The following is a 19796-nucleotide window of genomic DNA, read 5'->3' on the forward strand; positions in this document are numbered from 1 at the left end:
TGACAGTTCTGCTCCCTTATCACCAGGCAAGCAGGAACATCAATGTTCCAGAAAAGAGGGCACACATTGTTGACAGAAGAGACATAGGAGAGGGTGCATAGAAGAGGAAATCTCTGCACCCCTGGTGCAGGTCACTGGAAGCTGCTGTGGAAGTGCAGTCATAGAGCCATGGCTCTTCCTGGGCCCAAACGTGCTTTGCTCTGGGAGCTGATGATCCCACCATCTTCCTATTGCCCAGCCACTCTCTCTCCTACCTCTGCTTCTGGAGTCACTGCTCAGGAGGCTCCAAGGTGGGCTGGGTTAGAAAACACGCTCGGGAGAAAAGTAACCACCTGAGCCATTCTGCAAAAGGCTACAAGGAAAGAACTGCATGAGAGAAGAGAAGGTGTTTCTTTAGGCTCCACAGATTCTTAAATTTGAAGTCAGTTAATATAAAGAGTGAGGAAAGACAGAGCAGTACTGGAGGTTTATGAAGACATAATCATAATTCTCCTGCTAAACTACTGGATTTTTCTCCATCCAGTTTATATTTAAGGTTATTGAACAAATATATAATTTCATTTATAAAGATGAAAACAAGTGTGTCTGAGTAATCCTAATTAAAAGCAGTGTAACAACCTGTATGGGAAATAAGCTGGAGTTTTTTTAAATTTTACTTTGGAGCCTAAATTAAGTATTCTTTTAATTTCTCTACTATTCAATTCAGCTACATGTAGTTGTATTTCCCCACTAACTGCTATCTTTAATTTTAAAACAGCTGCATCACTGATGATAAAGTACACAAAGATCAAACACGTTCACAGTCTTGTGCCAAGCCTTCTTTCAGAAGGAAATTCACAAAAAGAATAAATAATGAAAGTCATAAATCATAAATACCTCAACAGCACTTTCTCCTTAACCATCACATTGGTGCTAACAGTCCCAATTACACTTTCAGCTCTGCCGTAGAGATCTGACATTTTTGCCTCTGCAATTCTGACTTGGAATGACTCTGAATGAGCCCCATAAACTGGACACTTGTGGTGCTATTTGTGTGCAGCCAGCACAACAGGCTTCTGCTCTTGACTAGCTAACACAAGAAAAAGAATAAAATCACTGGACAGCTTTTTCCCACTATTTATTAACCCCTCAAATTTTTATCATCCATACACAAGTAAAAAAAAAGATGCTGCTAAATGATCAGATCAGACACATTGATTACTTCTTACTGGCTCAGAACTATAATTGACTTTGTGGAATACCAATTTCCAGCATGCATTGCAGGACAGGCAGTCAAAATGCTCTGTGAGAGACGATATAAGTGACTAGAAAGAATCTGATTTTAAGATCCCTGATCCAATTTTTCTGCCAAACTTGAGAAAATAATTACAAGATTAAAAAAAAATTCCCTTTGCTGTTTCGAATATAAGTGCCAAATGTGTTACTTGTATACGCTTGACTTGTCTGAAGACATGAACCTTGAAAGGGACTATCTTTTTTCTCAGTATAATTACCCACTCTTCCTGCCTTTCAACTGCAAGAGATAAATGGAGCATATGTGCATGTTTTTTAGGGGTTGGGACAGAATCTCAAAGAAAGCACAGTCAAGAAGCAAGAGTCATCAAATGTGACTCCACAATATATATTATCAGGCTGCCCTTGCCAGCACTGGCAGAGAAGGTAGTAGGCTGTGTCCACAGACAAGTGGAACTGAGAGTGGTCCTGTGGAAAGATGGTCCCACACCTAATTCACAATACTGCTTTACAAATTATAGTATTTTCTAGTAATTTCCGTTATTTTTTTCCATTATTTAGATTATTTATGTAAACCACAATAGCAACACTCAGCTAGGCAAGAGAAGTTTCAAAGGAAAAATGTCTCTTTAGCCAAACTGCCTTCCCTGTGCTAACCCAAGCATCTCTACAGCCTTTTTGTGAGGTTAATCAGATGGGTTAGCACTTGAATACACTGATACTTTGGGAGAGGTCAGCAGCGTGAGTTAAATCCCCTCCAAAATACAATTTTAACCCAGAAATATATATCACTTAGTTTTGCATATTTCTATTGATTTCTGAACTTCTTCCTTCCACTTTCAGTGTCTTTTAGTACTATCACACCAAGGACTGATCACAATAAGCTCCTGTAAGGAAACTCATCAGAAACATATGAACAACCATGAATCTCATGATGTTCAAAGTAAACCAGCATTTTTCTGTATGACAGTCACTCTGCTTTTTCTCTGACTGAAAGCTCTTTGTAGCAGACGACTCCATCCCTGCTTTGCATCAAAGCACCCAAAAAATCCAAGAATATCAAGGCTTTAGAATGCACACAAACTGCAATAAAGTCTGAATAAAAATAATAATAAAAATGAAAGGCAACATAAGTGGAGAACATCAAAATAACAATAATAACACTTTAAAGGCACTCTTCATTAAATAAAATACTGTGGAGATCATATATATTAATATTCAGATGTATAAGTTATGAAACTAAAAACTTGCACAGGTTAGCTCTAGCATTGACTGGAGTATATGGATTATTCTACTGTTAACAGAGGAAGCCTGTCTCTTTCCCATACCTCTCATTTTTCAGCTTTTCACTCCTCCCTCATGATAAAACCCACACTACCCTGACTTGGATCTTGCAGGTAGTTTCACTGACTCACAAAGTCACTGCAGCTCTCAAAGCAGGATACAAATGCAGACACACTTTTCCAAGCTCAGTGTTCCATTCCTGAGTCAAGGGCAGTAGCTTCTTCTGCAATGTTTTACAGCTGTGACAGGAAAGGGAGGCTTCCTCTTTAGGTGCTGACAACTCAACTGTATTATGTTATTGCACACTAGTCGCTATTTTTCCCATTATTCATCTTCTTCCAAGAGATAAACATGGCAACCTGCTTGTATTTTAAAACTGAAACACACATGCATATATTTAGAACTCTGATGTTACTGCTCTTAGAAAACAAGGATAAAATTTAAAGTAGAGTATTCCTTTTGGTCCTGTAGCTTGAAAAATTCTGCCCTTGTTTCCAAAAAATTTAATTCACCCACAAAGATGAATTAAGTCTTATCTCCATATCTTACCACTCCCACTATCATTGTAGGTGGCTGCATTTATCACTAGGACCACCACAATGAAAACTCCTCGGTGACAGAAACAGGCAGAAAGACCATATTTTTTTCATTCAAACTCATGAAAGGGCTTCAGGAATCCTTGAAATGAATAAGGTATGTACTGAAAAGAATTAAGTCATCTTGGCATGTACACAGGTAAATACCCAGCAACCTGGACCGAGGATTCTCTTCTTTTTCTCCACAGTGCAATGCTACATTCCTGTATAGTTCTAGATCAAATGAAAACCACTCCCCACATCTACAGGTTTCATATTGGGGCTATTCTGGCTAGTTCTGTATTGGTCTGCTCAGTCATATGATTAACACAGTAAAAGAAACCATTTCCAGTAGAAATTGCCATTAGAACCTCCAGAATTCAGGGTACACAAAGAAACCATGGATCACAGATATCTCATAGGTTAGCAGGGAGCTGATTTGTGTAAAAGAAGATGGGGTGTTGCAAGCTTTCCTTTGAGATACTGCTATTCACAAAGATATTCAGAAAGGAAGGCCAGAGCTGTACATCGTCTACTTGGCTGAAACTGGAGATACCCAACCTTCCCTGCTGGTTCTGCAACAATTTAGCTTATGCAAAGTCTACTTAGGGAAGTCAGCAGAATTACGAACAATTTTGTTTACATTAAAGAGCTCTGCTGACATATAAAGACCTTCACATTTTTCATGATGAAATTCCTTACTAACATATGAAAAACGTATTTTTCACAGACTCCTACTCATCTCACACTCCTGTCTTTGTATCTCCCCTGCCATAAGCTGTCACCATGTGACTCATTGCCAGGGTCTATATGCAAAGCCTCTGCACTAGCCAAATTGTTACAGGCTGTGATAATAATTGAACTCTAAGCACTTTCACCTAGAGCAAAATGAAGAACTTGAACAGATCTCTAGGCAAATTACTTTCAAATATGTGAAACTAGTGCCAAAACAACAGAGCAGCCCCTAAAATTAATGGGTACAGTTAGGACTACAAAAAGATGTTATTTATAAATATTTGCATGTAGTGCTTTCATGCAATCGCTTCAAAAACAGAAAACAAAAGGGAATTCTTTTTTAATCCTATGCAAATATTGTATAGGAGAAATGGCCAGTGCAGAATCCAAGTGAGAATAGAAATTAATGCACATGTATCACTGGGCAGCTACATAAACCCAAAAAAAAAGTCATCCTTTAACACAGATTTGAAACAAACACCTTGTAATTGCACTTTAATAGAACACTGCCTGTCTTCCTGCTCTCTCTGTCTTTTTTTTTTTTGCTCACATTTTCATTAGCATGCGAAACATTTTCTTTAGAATTCTGCTAACATTCTCTCAAAGTTTGCATTTGACAATACATTGAATATCTTAAAAGATAAGCCTTCCTTTTGACAGTGGTCATCCAGGAAAAGTAAACTGAAATATAGGGAAATCAGAAGTAAAATGATCGTGTTTATTGCTGGAGTAGCTAATATGGTGAATAAACATTATTATTGGTGTCTTGTGTGGGTTTTTCAAGGCTGAACCTTGTGAATTGCAATGTCATATTTATAAACAGTATACCTTCAAATGACCAGAGCCATACTTAAGTGCTTGAAAATCGAATATTCATTTGTCTTGCAATGTTGAAATTGCAATACTTTGAGGATTAACTCTTGATTATGTCCTTCTCTGTCCACTATAAGGTCTCTACGACATATTTGCATTAAATGCATTTAGAGTTGATAAAAAGAAAAATACTGTTCTCACAATTACCCCAATTATTTAAATACATAAAAATCAACATGGTACCTACATCTTACTGAAAATTCAGTAAAGGAAAGGAATCTATATTTTACCACATCAAATTAGCCAGGAAACAAAATAGATGAAAAGGTGACTTTTACAAAAGTATATTGAAGTATAATATATAAGAGCTTGGCATAAAAAATACCTTAAGATAAATCACTTCCAATAAGCTTCCAGTCTAGAGGATTTGGAGACATTACATGAAAAACATAAAAGGGTTGTTTCAACCTGTAAGCTTCACAAACTCCATCAATGTGTTTTTCGAATATTACTTCATACACAAGAGGGAGCTCCTGCAACTCTATATCACAATAGAAACCTGAAGACAATATAGGGAACACAATGGAAATACAGCATGAAAGATTTCAGAAAGGAATGCATATTTATCACCAATAGCAGGAATTACTGTATGAATTTGCACAACTTAATCTGCTTTTGTCTTCTGTGTTCAGCAAGGATTCCTCAGTACAAAGGAGAGGAAAAGCACTTTCCCCCGTACATACATTGTATGCTCTCAATGAAGAAGGAGCAAACTTATGCACGTTTTAAATAGTCACCAAGGTGAAGCTGTACAAAAAGAAAGGTACCATGGTTTTTGAGGTGAGACATTGTTTTAATGTGTCACAGCAAAAATATATATAAGCAGGTAATCGAAGTCTGTACCACAACAAACACAGATAAGAGGACTTCATTAACACTGCTCAGTCAGCCCCATTCTTGAAATACTCTGCTTTTGAGTACTTAATTTTTTAGCCTTCCTTTCAAGCAGAATTTTGCGTGGCATCTTAAGGACGTGGGGATTCTTTCAGCAAATGCAATATGGAGATTCCATTATGGAAAAGAATATAAAACTTCATACTTGACCATTAGAAGGGCTAGAATTTTCTTACTATCTACTACTTGAATAAATAACTTGCAAATCATAAATGTCTCTTCTTTCTGTGTATCATTTCTACGCTTTCAGGCACCTACAGTTTGCAAATGAGTTTAAGACATTTGCTGATAGCAGAAAATAGCATTCAGCACCAACAATCCACAAGAGTGGAGATTCATGCCCTCGATAGGGTTATCCTTTGTTCTTACCCACATTAATTCCTTTGTCTCCATGACTCATTCCTCCAGTACCCTCTTCTTTCACACTATCTTATATCTCCAGAGCAGATGAGCTATTTCTCATTCCTATTTGGGTACCAGTAAAGGGTCAAAAAGAACAAGGGAGACAACTCTGGCTTTCAATCAGTGTTTGGCTTTGTAACAGTCAAAATATTGCTCTAGCAACTAAAAGAAGCCCTTGAGAGAAACCCTACATGGTTAAGCACGGAGACAGGAAAGCCCAAGCAACCCAGCAGCAAAGACAAACAGCATGGGAATTCTGCACATAAAATGCCCACAGCCTGAATGCACAAGTTTAGAGTGAAACTGCACCAAGCCTCTGGTGAGCCAGTTTCAACTGACATTTTTCAACGTTTAACAATATGGAAATTTTCTAGGGGCTCACAAATGGTACTCCTTACTGCATGAATAAGCCCCAAAAGTCAAGCTTCTAGTCCAAAGGACATGATTCCCAGTGGATAACTGGAAAAAACTATTTAGTATGTGCTATGTATTTTCCTCCAGCTCAATGTCAGACAGGTTTGATCCATTTCAATTTAAAAATCAGCCAGGAGCATACTCTCAGCATGGTGAATTCACTGTAAACAGTGAAAAAGTGGACAAATTGTAGGAAGAGTGTCCTGTAGTGGGAAGCATCATGCAACCCTGCTGCCAGCTCTGCTGGTAATGTATGGAACCAGGGCCACTAACTATTCTGACTGCATGCTGGAACCCGACCTCCCCTCTGTTCTAAGTACTCTTCTGTATCTTTTCCAAAAATGTATTTGAAATTATTATTGATTTTGTAATTTTGGCTTTAGGGTTACATTCATCTCACGTATGCAATTCTACCTCACAGGAATTTTCAAAAACTAGACTGAGAGAGCCCAGTGTACAGATATTGGTCTGTCCTAGTTAAAAAGACTGTTGCTGTCATTTTCCCTTATGTAAGACAGCATTAAACTGATTTTGTTTCCATTCCCCAAAATATAACTGGGGACACAGTAATATACTCCCTCTCAGTATTTTATGCTCAATTTAACTGTTATATTGCATTAAATGATGTGCAATAATGTAAACCAAATACAAATTAATTCATATTGGGTAAAAAGAATCCCTTTGCTGCTTTCTCCTAATAGAAATTTTTTTTTGTAGATTTTAATGAACTAGAAAAATGAAACATCCCCATATGGTGAGAAAATTCCAAAGCATGTATTAAAAGAAAAATCTTATGTTACTCATCAAAAACTAATAGATCTAACAGGACAAAAAAATTAAGCTATCAAGATGAAACTCAAACAATTAGCAATTATGGAAAAACATCTATTAGAGTACTTGTAAAAGACTCATCACAGGCTAAAAAAAGAAAAACATGCATTTCATATTTCCAGAGTGGAATTAATTAAATTTCATCTGAAGCAAATTATTTACAGTTATAAACTTCCCTGGAAAATTAAAACAACACATACACACCTTGAAATAAATGCATCATGATCAAAACTACTGAAGATGCTATCTCTTTCTGTCTAAGAGTGCAATGCCTTCTTACCACATGAAAGATTTTGAGGAACTTTCTCTGGATCTCAGAAGGTTCCTCACTCAGTCTATTTCTGGACATTACAGAGTAGCCTGCATGTCTCTGAGCTGTATATGCTGCCTTCCTCACAGGTATCATTCTGGCCATCTGAAGTAGCCTAAAAATGTCCTGGAAACAGTTTTCTTTCCCTGGATGAATGCCCTTCCCTGATGCACTAACCATTTTGGAAGTCATACATCATCCTAAAAATAAGCAAAATATGTAAAATCTAGAAATACAGCACCGTTTTCCAGTATCTCAATTTTTTGTTTTGAAAAGCTGGCAACAACTCTGGGAATTTGGCCCTGGAATTTCAGTAACTCCCTGATGGTTCACCAGACTGCAGGGCATGAAGGGAGACAGACATTTTGTGTGAGCACTGTAACAGTTGCACAGTGCAGAACTGCAGGAATGAGGTTTGCATGCAGTAAACAAAATACTCGAGTTTGCATGCAATAAATAAAATACTCGGGTATTTACCTCTGCTGCATTTATCTTTCACTGAACATAATTAAAGAGAGCTGTGATCATATGGAGAAAACAAAGAACTAGAATTCATGGACCATTTCTATGCTGTGTCGTTTCTTCTGCCACATTTGCCATGGGACTTTCTGAGCGTCTCGAGGACGAAACAAGGTGACAAGTATTTGTCACATATTCACTTACTCAGCTTCTCTCCAGAGACATGTGTACAGCGTGGGAGGGAGAAGGATGTCTGTTTTATACACGGCTTGGAAAGCAGGATAATATGGTTTGCAAAGGACTTTGTTCTTGTAAAAGTCACTGAGCAGTTTGAGCCTGCACTAGTCAAGTTCTGTCTCCTACCCAAGAAATTATTTTGTGCAGGAAGAATCCTGTTGTGCTAGAAAATCCCAGCTATTGGCAAAGGTATTAACCATTAAATTTTGCTCAGTTTCTAAAATACTTTGTACCTGAGAGTGTTTACCACCCTTAGATGAGCATCACTTCCCATTACTGGGGGGAAATTACATTCTAAGGGAGACAGAATTTTTTTACCTTTTTACGTTTACATGTTACTTCTATCTGCTTCAGAAAACATGAAAACATCTTTTAGTTTGAATTCTACACCTGGTGCTTTTCTTGAGAAATCAAGCAAGACCCCTCACCTGGCTTAACTCCAAGTGTACCACTGAAATGCCAAACACCTAAAGAAGCACTTAGACATAATTCATTACTGTAATGTAAAATTCTTACAGAATCCAAGGTGCCAAGTATCAAAGAACAATTACTTGGTGCATGGAAAAATATTTATGTTCCTACAGGATAAGGTTGTGTCCAGAAGTAGTATAGCTAGTGAATAAGGCTCTAGGAAAAGGAACTACATACTGTTACATGTATACATTAAATAAAACCTGAATGTGGCAAATAAAAAAGGTCAGTACCCTTGAGGAAGCAAGACAGACAGACAGACAGGGAGAGGTGGAAGTAGTTATTTTTGCATTAAGAAAACACTAAAATATTCCTTGTCTTCATCTGCTGTCAAGAGATGCTTTTTGAGCAACAAAAATACCTTTAACCTTTTAAAGACATCTCACAAATGCATCCAATCCAACTCCCATGTCCAGAAAAAAAGGCATCTGAGCATCTGTTTATTACTGTAACTATTCTATTCCTGCCATATAGAAATTCTAGAAGTTATCAATCTTTACAGCAACACCTGACACTATTTCTTCCCACTATTATTATATATATATACTCTATCTTACTACTGAAACTGGCACAGAAATATTCATGAGTTCTTTCATGTGGGTCCTCATCTGGAGAGGCTGAAGGCACAGAACTGTTTTACAAAGGGGAACTGGGATGTAAAGCTGCTCTCTGAACGCAGGAGAAAATTCACCCTGAGCAAAGGGCCAGAACAATGCCAGTGCATCAATTCAGGCTCAGGTAAGCCCTAAAATAGGATTTAATAACGAATTTTATGATCCACCGGTTATCCACTGGTTATCCACTGGTCTTGTCATAGTGCTGTCTTTCTTCCTTATCCTCAGCACTTTTCCAACAAAGACCAAGAAACCAGATTTTAACACAAACTTCCGTAGTAGTACACTTTGTAATAATCCTGAACCACCTGCTTTCTTCAGTTAAATGATACAATGTCTAAAGCATTCTTATAATTTTTATACTGTACTCAAATGTATCAACCACATGCTTTGCATTTGCACTCAGTTATTTTCAATTGAATGTTGAATACTTCTACATTTTTCACAACCAAATTCCTCCCCCTCCAGCAAAAGAAAAAAAAAAAAAAGGGCAAAGCTGTGTGTGATTTACCTTACTACAATTTTTAGAAACTTGGCAAAGAGCACTGCTTGACATACTGTCTTTATCTGGCATTCCTAAAAAAAAGAATACAGCAAATAAATACATACTGTACATTCTTTGAGTGACAGTGAAAATATTTATCAATAGAACAGGAATTTGAGGGCTCAATATTTTGATAACACACACATTATTCTGTGATTTCTAAAGAGCAAAACATTTATTCAGAAAAAAGTTTCATCTAGTGAACACAAAAAAGACAAAAAGCTAACTTGGGTCAATATTTTAACCAGCTTTCTAAGCACAGTATTTTTTCAAAACTTAATATCTGACACATGTAGACAGGTATTGGCAGTCAAATGTGACATTGAGTTTGCACTAATCAGCATTGCTATGCTATGCTATACTATTCTCCTGCAAAGAAAACATACTGAACACCTAACATAGGAGACAAAATGCAATTGCTAGCCATCAGATATTGTCCTGCTTGGGATCAAGATAATCCCTGGCAAATAAATAAAAGTGCTTTGATTTACGTAAGTGATGGATTCCAAAGGCTGCCCTTGGATTCATGTCTACAGCACTATCCCACAGCTTGACAGGTTCTCATGAGGCAGAGACATACCCAAAATTATTTAGCTATGTAACAAAGGTTAGAGAGCAGCATATCTACTGCAAGCTCCAGCACTAATGTAGACTCCCCAGCAAGTTGTGTGGCCCATCCTAACTAAAAAAAATGAGACAGTCTGTTATATTTATATAACAGGACTCATGGCTATGTTCCATGGTTCATGTAACACAAGTAGTAAAATTCTACATGACATAATCAACAGGCCAGGGTCACAGTGCACATTTTTGTACAGCTCTGTGTACATTTGTGTACAGCTGGGAAGACAGCTGGGCAAGTTCCAAAGTGTCTTCTACTACATGCAGTATTAATGTAGTTGTAACACCAAACTTAATTAAATTTTTAAAGTTCAATACCCAAATCCAGAGAATCTCCATCTTCCCTTTCCTTTTCTCGTTTGCTTGCCCACTGCCTGATATCCAATTACTCATACTTACTGTCATTGTTGGAGCCAGTTTCCATAACACCATAAGGAGGAGTGAGAAGTCCAGACATATACTGTCGATATTTCTGAAAGACAGCGATGGCACATTTGGTCAGGTACAATGTATAAAGCCATTCAAGGGAATATGTGCTATTTATATTCGTGTGTCTCCTGCCTTGTGCTTCTCACACACACATGAGATATGAGATAATCAAACATGTCTTTACTCTTAACACCAAAAGGTCTGCTTTCTTGACTGGAGCACACACTGCTTTCATTTCAGCCAAAGTTGTGATAAACCAGTTCTCTCTTTCATCTTCCCCACAGCATGACTTTAAGGGTTCTAATAAATCAATATTTCACTTAGCTGTGTGATATCCCATAAAGATTGTTTTAAAGCTCATTTGAAATTACACTATTCATTTGAATTCAAGCTAGAAAGCTACTTTATTATAGGAATGGAGACAAGCTAAGGATTCATAAAAATCATGCATAACAGTAGTTTCGGTGTCAGATTTGAAACATATAAGATGTAGTGTGAAAACTCTAAACATTTAAATTCAAAACACTATGTTTGATATTCAGAAAAGACAAGGCTATGAAGCACACAGACCAAATACTTCATATTATATATATCCTCATACAAAAACTGTATTAGCAGATGAAACTTTGTAACTGTAAAAATAAGATCCCTTATACCACTTTAAGCTACGTAATTGCAACTGATGTCAGCAACTGGTATTTTTCTTCAGTGAATGCTGATGACATGATCACTAAGGTTCAAAGCTCTGTCTAAGCCTTAAGAAACTTGCAGAAGCTACAAAAATAACACAAAGGACAAAAAATTGTCCTTTTATCAAATACAAATCATTCAATGAATAAGAAACACATTTTTGTTTCCAATCACACTATGTTACTGACATGATTAAGGATAAACAATTATAATTCCCTTTTGGAACTATCAGAAAACAAGCTTGTGCAATAGGGATTCTGATGTTCAGCATAAATAAAATTCGTCATACAGTCCTTTGGGTGTGCAGTGAGCTCAACGTGAACAATCAACCAGCTGAAATTCATGCAGGTTTCAACTATGTACACATAATAATTGAGACAGTGCAATCTTAGTGCAATAGTGCGATTTTAATTTAAAAGTTTTATCCCTTGCTCTATGGAGTTGTTTAAATGTATTCACTTTCAAAATGTTGCCTACTGAATTTTAAAAATGCTTGAATTATCCTTCATACATTTATTTTTCTTGGAAATGAAAATATCATCAATTCTAGCACTAAAGACTGAATGTCTTGCATTCTAAATAATAACAAAAGCTACAAAGATTACATTAATCTTAATAATCCAATCCTATTTTTAGACAAGCTATTACATCCCAAAGCTTAGTAACATATTATTTAAATCTCACCCATAATCCAGCTGAATACACGTAGAAGCAAATCTATGCTATATCCCTGGTCAGTCACACAAAACACAAATGCTATTTTATTTGAGGATAAAAACTCCCCTATTTTCTTTCTCAAACCATTCAGTTTCCCTTATTCTGCGTCCAGTCCCATGCCTGGAACTCAATGAAAGGAAGAATATAAGAAAGAATTATTTTCTCAGTTCAACTAGTAAATCACACATATAAACAAAGAGAAAAGTCATTTTTGTTGGCCAAATGAAAAAAAAAAACAGAAGTGTGTCCCAAAGAGTTGAAATAACATTTTATTCAAACAGTAGATAAATGTTTTGTTCTACCTTCTACTGAGTTTGGTCTTGAAATGTGATTTTCAGATGGAAAATTGGAATATTTCATTTAGGACAAGATACAAACAAATTGTAGAGGATGTTTTTCTCTTCTTCTTCATCATTATTCATTTCTTTGTTCTGTTTTTCCCAAAAGAGCATTTTCCCAGAAATACATTACTAGTCCACATTTAAGCCACTTCTATAAGGAACTTAAACTGTGGGAAGAGAGTAATTTTTTCTTTTATTTCCTATACTATGGCAGCCACCATCATACAATGTATGCCATTTTTTCTTATTAATTCTCTAATATTTTTCCTGATTATTCTTTTCATGAGACAAAACATAGAACACAGCATACAATTTCCAAAAGATAAGAGGGCTCATCTTCAGAAAAAAAACTACAGGTAGAATAAGCCAGAATTAGATACATAACTTTAGAGGAGGCATCTAATCCCATTCAGGCACACCTCATGCTCAGGACACCAAAGCTCACCAGGAACAAAAAAGCACAGACTGGTGATAGATAAGACAGGATTTTGGTATTGCTCCCAAGATGTCCACTCTGTCACCTTCAGCGTGAAGGTCCCACCCTGCCCCAGGATCAATCCACTTATGAGTCTGATACAGCAAATCCTGTGAGCAGTGTTGCCTGTGAAGGAGCTCAAGAAGTATTACCAGAAGAGGAATTAATTCAAGGCATGCCCTCAGAAAGCTCAGTTGTTCATACTCCTCCAGGCTAGCTCTGTGTAAATGAAACTTTCTTCTATATCTGGGTATCTCTGGAGGAAGGGCTGATATGACTGCCTACACATGGTCTCTCATGAGGATATCTCAGTGGGTGTGGGCTGACATAAAAGGTATAATTTATGCCTAAACTTGTGTCACCTCATCAGCCAAATTAAATGTCAAGGGAAACTTATTTCAAGGAGTCAGGGAAACACTGTTTGCTGGGAAACCTAAGCATAAGAAGACAGACCTAAGTAATTGCATAAAGATCTGCCAGTATCAGATGGAATAATAAAGTTCCAGGCATGAGATTGCTGAAAGCTGAGATAATGAGACCTATCTTGTTACCATACTGTCTGCAAATAAAATAAAATTCAGTAAGTTAAATTATATTCATAGGTGGCATTTAAAATCATCTTGAAGATTAACAGACTAGATATTTACCAAAGCTTTTTGAAAATGTATTCCACAGGTGGTATGAAGTCTGGAAAGGCTTTCCTAATGAAAGACGGTAACAATTATCAAATCATAATATGCTTGTTTATTACCAGAAATCTTCAAGTTTTGTAAATCCAACATGACAGCAGTTTTTAAAGCTACATTCAGTGACCTATACACTCTGTCTTCAGATTTCTACCGATTTATAAACTCTATCATGCAACAGCTTAAATAACAGACAATTCCTACATCTAATCTGACAGCATGAGTAATAAAGACAGTATTTTTTTTCCAGTTGCTGACTGCCTCATACCCATGCAGTGGTGAAAATTAACACATTTTGACCTTTTCAGCTACTTCTATGGCCTAAAGCAAAGAAGACTGCTGACAAGAAACAGTTGGGAAGAGGAGAAAAGGAAGAAACAAAATCACACACTTGCCCTACTGGGATGGCACTTTGAAGGAATGGTTTCTAAGGCTACTCATCATCAGGTTTTTCAGTATGCTCAAATTAAGGCTTTGTTTGTAGTTAGCTGCAGTTTGTCTCATAGGCTTTCATGAATACAATCGGTTTTCGTCAACTCTGTGAACATAATTGGGTATATTTTTATATGCTAATGTTTAGAAAGGCAATTACTGTAATTCTGATGCAAGCTCTCTCTAAATTCCTGAAAAAGTTTCTAGCATACAAAAGGTATATAAAATATGTCTGGTCTTTGTGGTTAGTGCCTTTTCTTCTGCTGCAAATAGTGTAGAGCTAATATCTGTTTACAAACATTCCAGGTACATGTAAAGAATACAGATGAGCCTTTCTTGTCCATGTTCACTGTGTACCAAAACCCAACACTCTAACAGGAAAGACACAGGACTGATGAAAGGAAGACCCTCTGGGAATAAAGACTTGAATATAGGTTCTACACCAAATACTCCCCCAAGGGCAGCAGTTCTGCAGTTGGCCAATAAGGGCTGTGCAGTGAGGACCAGGCAGTGACAGTTTGTAGCACTAGGGACTCAGGCTTCTGATGCTTCCCCATGCCATGGTGCATCTACAGGTACTAGGAATCCGTGGCCATATACTAGGAATCGTCTTTTAACACTGGAGACAGCTCTGTAGACCTCCAAAGGTACTTGGTTCAATACATGATATTTTTTTTCTTTTTTTTTCTCCCCTATTCACAATCTCAGTCACAGTGTCATTTTTCACCATTTCTGCTGCCTCCTTTTCTGCCTACTCTTAACTAGCAACACACATTTCTCAAAACCTTGTGTAATTATTTCATCAGATGCTCTTTTTGTGACTATTGCCTGAGTTCTGCAATACTCCTGTACTAGCTGTCAATACTTCTGCAATGCTTTCTCTTGGGGAATACATGATGAGCTTGAAAATGTGAGCCAGCTTCTCTGCTTTCTTTTGATAATAAATAATTGATCACTGATGCTCTCAGTACAACTCTGTTCTTCCTCTAAGTTGGCAGTGAACCACCTCCCTCGTGAGCATTACTCACAAGGGTGCGCCACTCCCGTGGTGCACTGTTTCTTCTCCTTCCTCCAGAATAATAAGGAGGCAAATTCCAGAAAGAGCCCATGAAGATTTTTTGGACCCTCTTTTCACTCATCAAATCAAGCAAAGATTGCTATCTCAAAATCCAGACTTTTGCCGTGACATTTGATATTCTGGTCTTCACTGAACTGATGGGTAGACCCTCAGGTCATTTGACTGCTATCAATTTGTGTTTTCCAACAGAAAGTGCCTAATATTCTGACAGATTTACACAAAAAAAACCCCCACCTCAGACTGATTATCAATACTGATAGTTGATTTTTATCTCAGTCTTGTTACAAAAGGGGAAAACAAACAGCACCCTTGCTTTTGCCCAAGAGCATGTACTGAGACTGCCAGCAGACCCCCAGCAGACTCGGCCTAATTCTGACTTCAAATACTGTCTTCTTAGAATGTTTACAAATTACCAAGTGTATTTCTTCTAAGCAAGCTCGATCAGAAAATTTCCATACATTTCAGGTCAATGTCACTTAACTGGATATCACAAAAAGGACCTAACCCATGGCTGTTTAATACTAGATAAAAAAACACTGAAGCTGGTGCTTCCCTCTAGAACACCAAGTTCTAGAGTGCCTATTGTTAAATGTCTACTTTTGTCATTTCCAGAATATAAACATTTGCTGTAACTGACAGTAGAGGTAAGAGAACAGAACTGAGGCATTTCTAGTGGAAAATATAAAGACATATTAGGAAAATACAATGCTACAATAGCAAAAATATATCTTATTTTGTGGAAAAATAGAAAATAAGCTGTGTGAAGATCTCACCACAACCTACTGAACAGAAACAGACTGTTTTGTATACATCAGTCTATCAAGTCATTAAAATGTAATAGACAATGTCTGAAATAGCAGAAGTGAAGCACAATTTAGTCATTTAGATAAAATAAATACAGGAAATGCCTGTACCAAAATTGCTGAATCCTGATCCCAGAATAGGTACAGTTTATATAACAGCAGATGAATCTACATCTTTTCCATTTATTTACCTATTTACCATCTTCAGAATGTTTCTGCATAGATCTAATCAACTACACTTTATTTTAGTCCATCTCTTTATTTTGGAGGCACATATTTTTCTGTCACATTCCCACCAGAATCAATTTATCATGCTTGACAAGCTCTGTGTGCAGAATTTGCTTTATCACAGAATCCCCTTGATATTTCATCAAGAAGAAAAATGCACCCAACTCTCTGAAATCATGCCAAAAGCAGACTTGGCTAACAGATAGAAAGCCAAAGATAAGACTGCACCCCAAAAAAATCACATCCAAGGAAATTAGAGCATGAGCACTGATTAAGCAAATTACAGTCTATTCTGCTCCATCTAATTTAAATATAGAAATGCCATCATACAGCTCTCCAATTCTGTCTCCTAGAGAAATCTACTCAGGAAATGCACTTGGGTGGAGACAGGACTTGGCTGCGAGGGGTGGGAAAGATTGCACACGCTTAAAAGAGAACAACAACCAGTCCATCTGATTTATGTGTTTTCTTTTACTTCAGTTGTGTAAACATAGAATGGATAATGTATCTACAGGAAAAAATACTTAACTGCCTTTAACATGGAAGTTCAAGTTTTCAAAAGTGACTGGAAAAGAGCTTTATACATATCTGTATTTACTTTTTCACTGTGATATCTTTAAAATCAAAGATGATGTCACCAACAGTGCTTCAAACCCAATATAAGATCATAAAATAAAGCTGTGCTCTCCTTTCTTTCTCTTTCATTATCACATGTAGGAGAGAAGCAGCAAATCACACCTAAGCTGGAATTTGCTGACCAATGCAGTGACAGAATGTAGTGACAGAACCTCATTCCTCTTCAAACTGTTCTGCAACATTAAGAATTGTAAACCTGCATCTTTATTAGCAAAGCCAGTAGATACATCTCAAAAACAATGAGCAGAACAACTAAGAAAAATGTGCTATTTTAACATAATTTTTCTTACCTCTACAGCCATCCTTTAAACATACATTAACAGGACTTAGATCAAGTCAAGTCTAGAATCAACTCCTGGGTCGTGCACAAGAGGAAGAACAATTTCCTAAAGTTCCAGGTACAAAATACTTCCTTTTACCTTCAGATAGTCACACCTCTTCTTTTCACATGCACTATTATAATGATCAATGTACCAAAGACGTGCTCTTTTAGATGATCTCAGTTTGGAAGACAGGTAATAGGAGACTCACAAATACAGGATGAGGCTGGCTTTGTTCAGTTCCTCACCTGGGCAGGTACAGGCTGCCTCCTACAGTATTTCTTCTATATTATGTGCACCCCAACTCATCTTCAGCATTTTTCTGGAGCAGAGCTTCAGCTGAGACACAAGGTCATACAAGAGAGGTATTTGGGTTTGGAAAGTGCTTTGACAGAATGGTAAATTCTGTAATTGTGGCAACATAGGTATCTTGTTTCTGATCACATATCTTAGCCTCCAAAGCAACAAAAAAGCAAGGATTGTGTGTACTTAGTAAGCTGGAAGTCAGAAAGAACCTCTAAACCACATTCCTGTTCCACCCTGAGACTGCCATCTTGAAAATACAGAAGGCTTGATACATATGACAAACGTATCTTTGCATGAATGTTCTGAAACAGACTTCATCTGAAGAAATTGATTAAAAACTAGGTGTGTGCTGCTGAGAAAAACTGGAAACCTCCCAGTGCAGGTTGTGCTCTGACAGTGGGCTGAAGTCACACTCCTCTGTAGTAAAATTCTGTAAGGTCACCACAAGGTCTCTGTAGCACTTAAGTCTTAAAAATAGGTTTTAAGTGCAACTTAAATGACACATTGGCCTTATGATGACACTGTGCACAGCAGCGGCTTTATTCATGGTTATAAACAGCTTCTTTTCTTCCTTCCCATTACATATATTTTAAAAAAGAGATTTGAAACAAAGAAAAAGCTGGTGAGCTGATCTATAACTCTGCTTTTCATATTTATAACCTCTGAACACAGAAGTATGTTAGCCTAGAAATTTGTTTTCATCTGGAAGGAAACTCTGGGTTAAATATTAATTCCTCTACAATCAATATAAACCTCTTAAGTAGTTCAGTGGGGTCAATCAAACACTGCTCTTGCTTCTCACAGAAACAAGCATACATCAACCTCCAAAACTCATCTAACATCAAAGGCTTCCTTTCCATGATAATTCTCCACACTGATTGTTTCTATTCAATTATGCATAACAACAATGAGGATATTTAATAAGCATAAATACGTAAACATACAATTTCTCTTATAACATTCATCTTTCTTAAAACTTTTAAAATATTATTTTGATGACAATGTGAGCTGCTTTAAAAGCAGTCTGTGCAGCTCACTCAAGAACACTGCAGAGAAATCAAAGCAAGTACAATACAAAATAAGAGGGGAAAATGTAAAGACGAAGTAAACAATTGTATTTCAGGAAATATGACTGAACACAGTCTATTCCTTCCAGTGGACAGAAAAGTATGTATTCTGACAGAAAATCGTTCACAATCAGATTGATATCACCCAACACGAATCCAAAATACCCGGGCCTCCAATTCACAGGGCAATCCTTGCAATGGCACCACTGGAATTAACTTGTCAGCATAAACCCCTCATGGGTTAAAGCTGTTCAAGTCTGGAGTCCCTTTCATGCACACTGTGTTATAATAAATGCTGCCCGTGCTACTTCCCCACAGGACTTCACAATAATGTTTCAGCTATTTTGTAACACAGTGTTTAGTTACATGGTTTTACATCCACCCTTACTGCCCAACATCTCATGGCTCTCAGTCTAAAGATCTCTATGAAAGACCTCTAAACAGTCTGTTAAACATAATCTTTTTTAGTACAACAGCATCTTGTCTGAAGATTTCAAAATGTATTGGATGGGAATGACGGACTTTTATCCAGCTGAAGTACAAACATGAGTAACAGCAATTCAGCTGTGCCATAACATAAGGATTAGGTAAAGTGCATCAACAAACTGCAATGCAACAGCTTTATTCGGATGGGGCAGTTTTCAAGGTTTTTCCTACACACAGAAGTCAGCTCAAGTGATTTCCTCAAATCATAGACAATTAATTTTGCCACCAGAGCCTCACCAAGACTGAAAAAGCCCCCACACAAATGCTGTTCTGTAGCTCTAACCTGGAGTCCTGCTGTGACTGTTGGACAACTCTTTCCTTGGTAAAAAAAGTAAAGTAACAATATTCACTTCAGCTTAGCCCTAGAAACATTTTCAAACCTCACGACAAGAGGGGACAGTCAGGAATGGAGGCACGCAGGGATGGGAAAGAAGGAAGAAAGTCTCACTGGAAGTTAAATGTTAGAAAAGAAAGAAAAAGCAAGAAATAAGAAGAAAAGGAGTGAAAATGGGTGGAGGGCAGGAGGGGAGTGCAATACACAGCCTAAATAGAATTCTTCAACCCAATGGAGTTGTCACAAGGGGTGAAGAGAGTACTTCAAGGAA

The 19796-nt window shown here is 37.2% G+C and overlaps 1 protein-coding gene across 5 annotated transcripts in view; it reads right to left on the reverse strand.

Moving 5' to 3' along the window:
- The window catches only part of RAPGEF4 (Rap guanine nucleotide exchange factor 4), a 146541-nt gene that overhangs the window by 66196 nt on the left and 60549 nt on the right, over positions 1 to 19796 (reverse strand). For all 5 annotated transcript variants that reach the window (XM_088168030.1, XM_014880223.2, XM_088168032.1 and 2 more), the window contains 2 exons: positions 10897 to 10969; positions 9844 to 9908 (listed from right to left, as the gene is read on the reverse strand). In XM_088168030.1, coding sequence (XP_088024156.1) covers positions 9844 to 9908; positions 10897 to 10969 — 138 coding nt within the window. The remainder of the gene's footprint in view (positions 1 to 9843; positions 9909 to 10896; positions 10970 to 19796) is intronic.

The sequence above is a fragment of the Sturnus vulgaris genome, chromosome 7 (genome assembly GCF_052056855.1).
Source record: "Sturnus vulgaris isolate bStuVul1 chromosome 7, bStuVul1.hap1, whole genome shotgun sequence".
Taxonomy (NCBI): Eukaryota; Metazoa; Chordata; class Aves; order Passeriformes; family Sturnidae; genus Sturnus; species Sturnus vulgaris.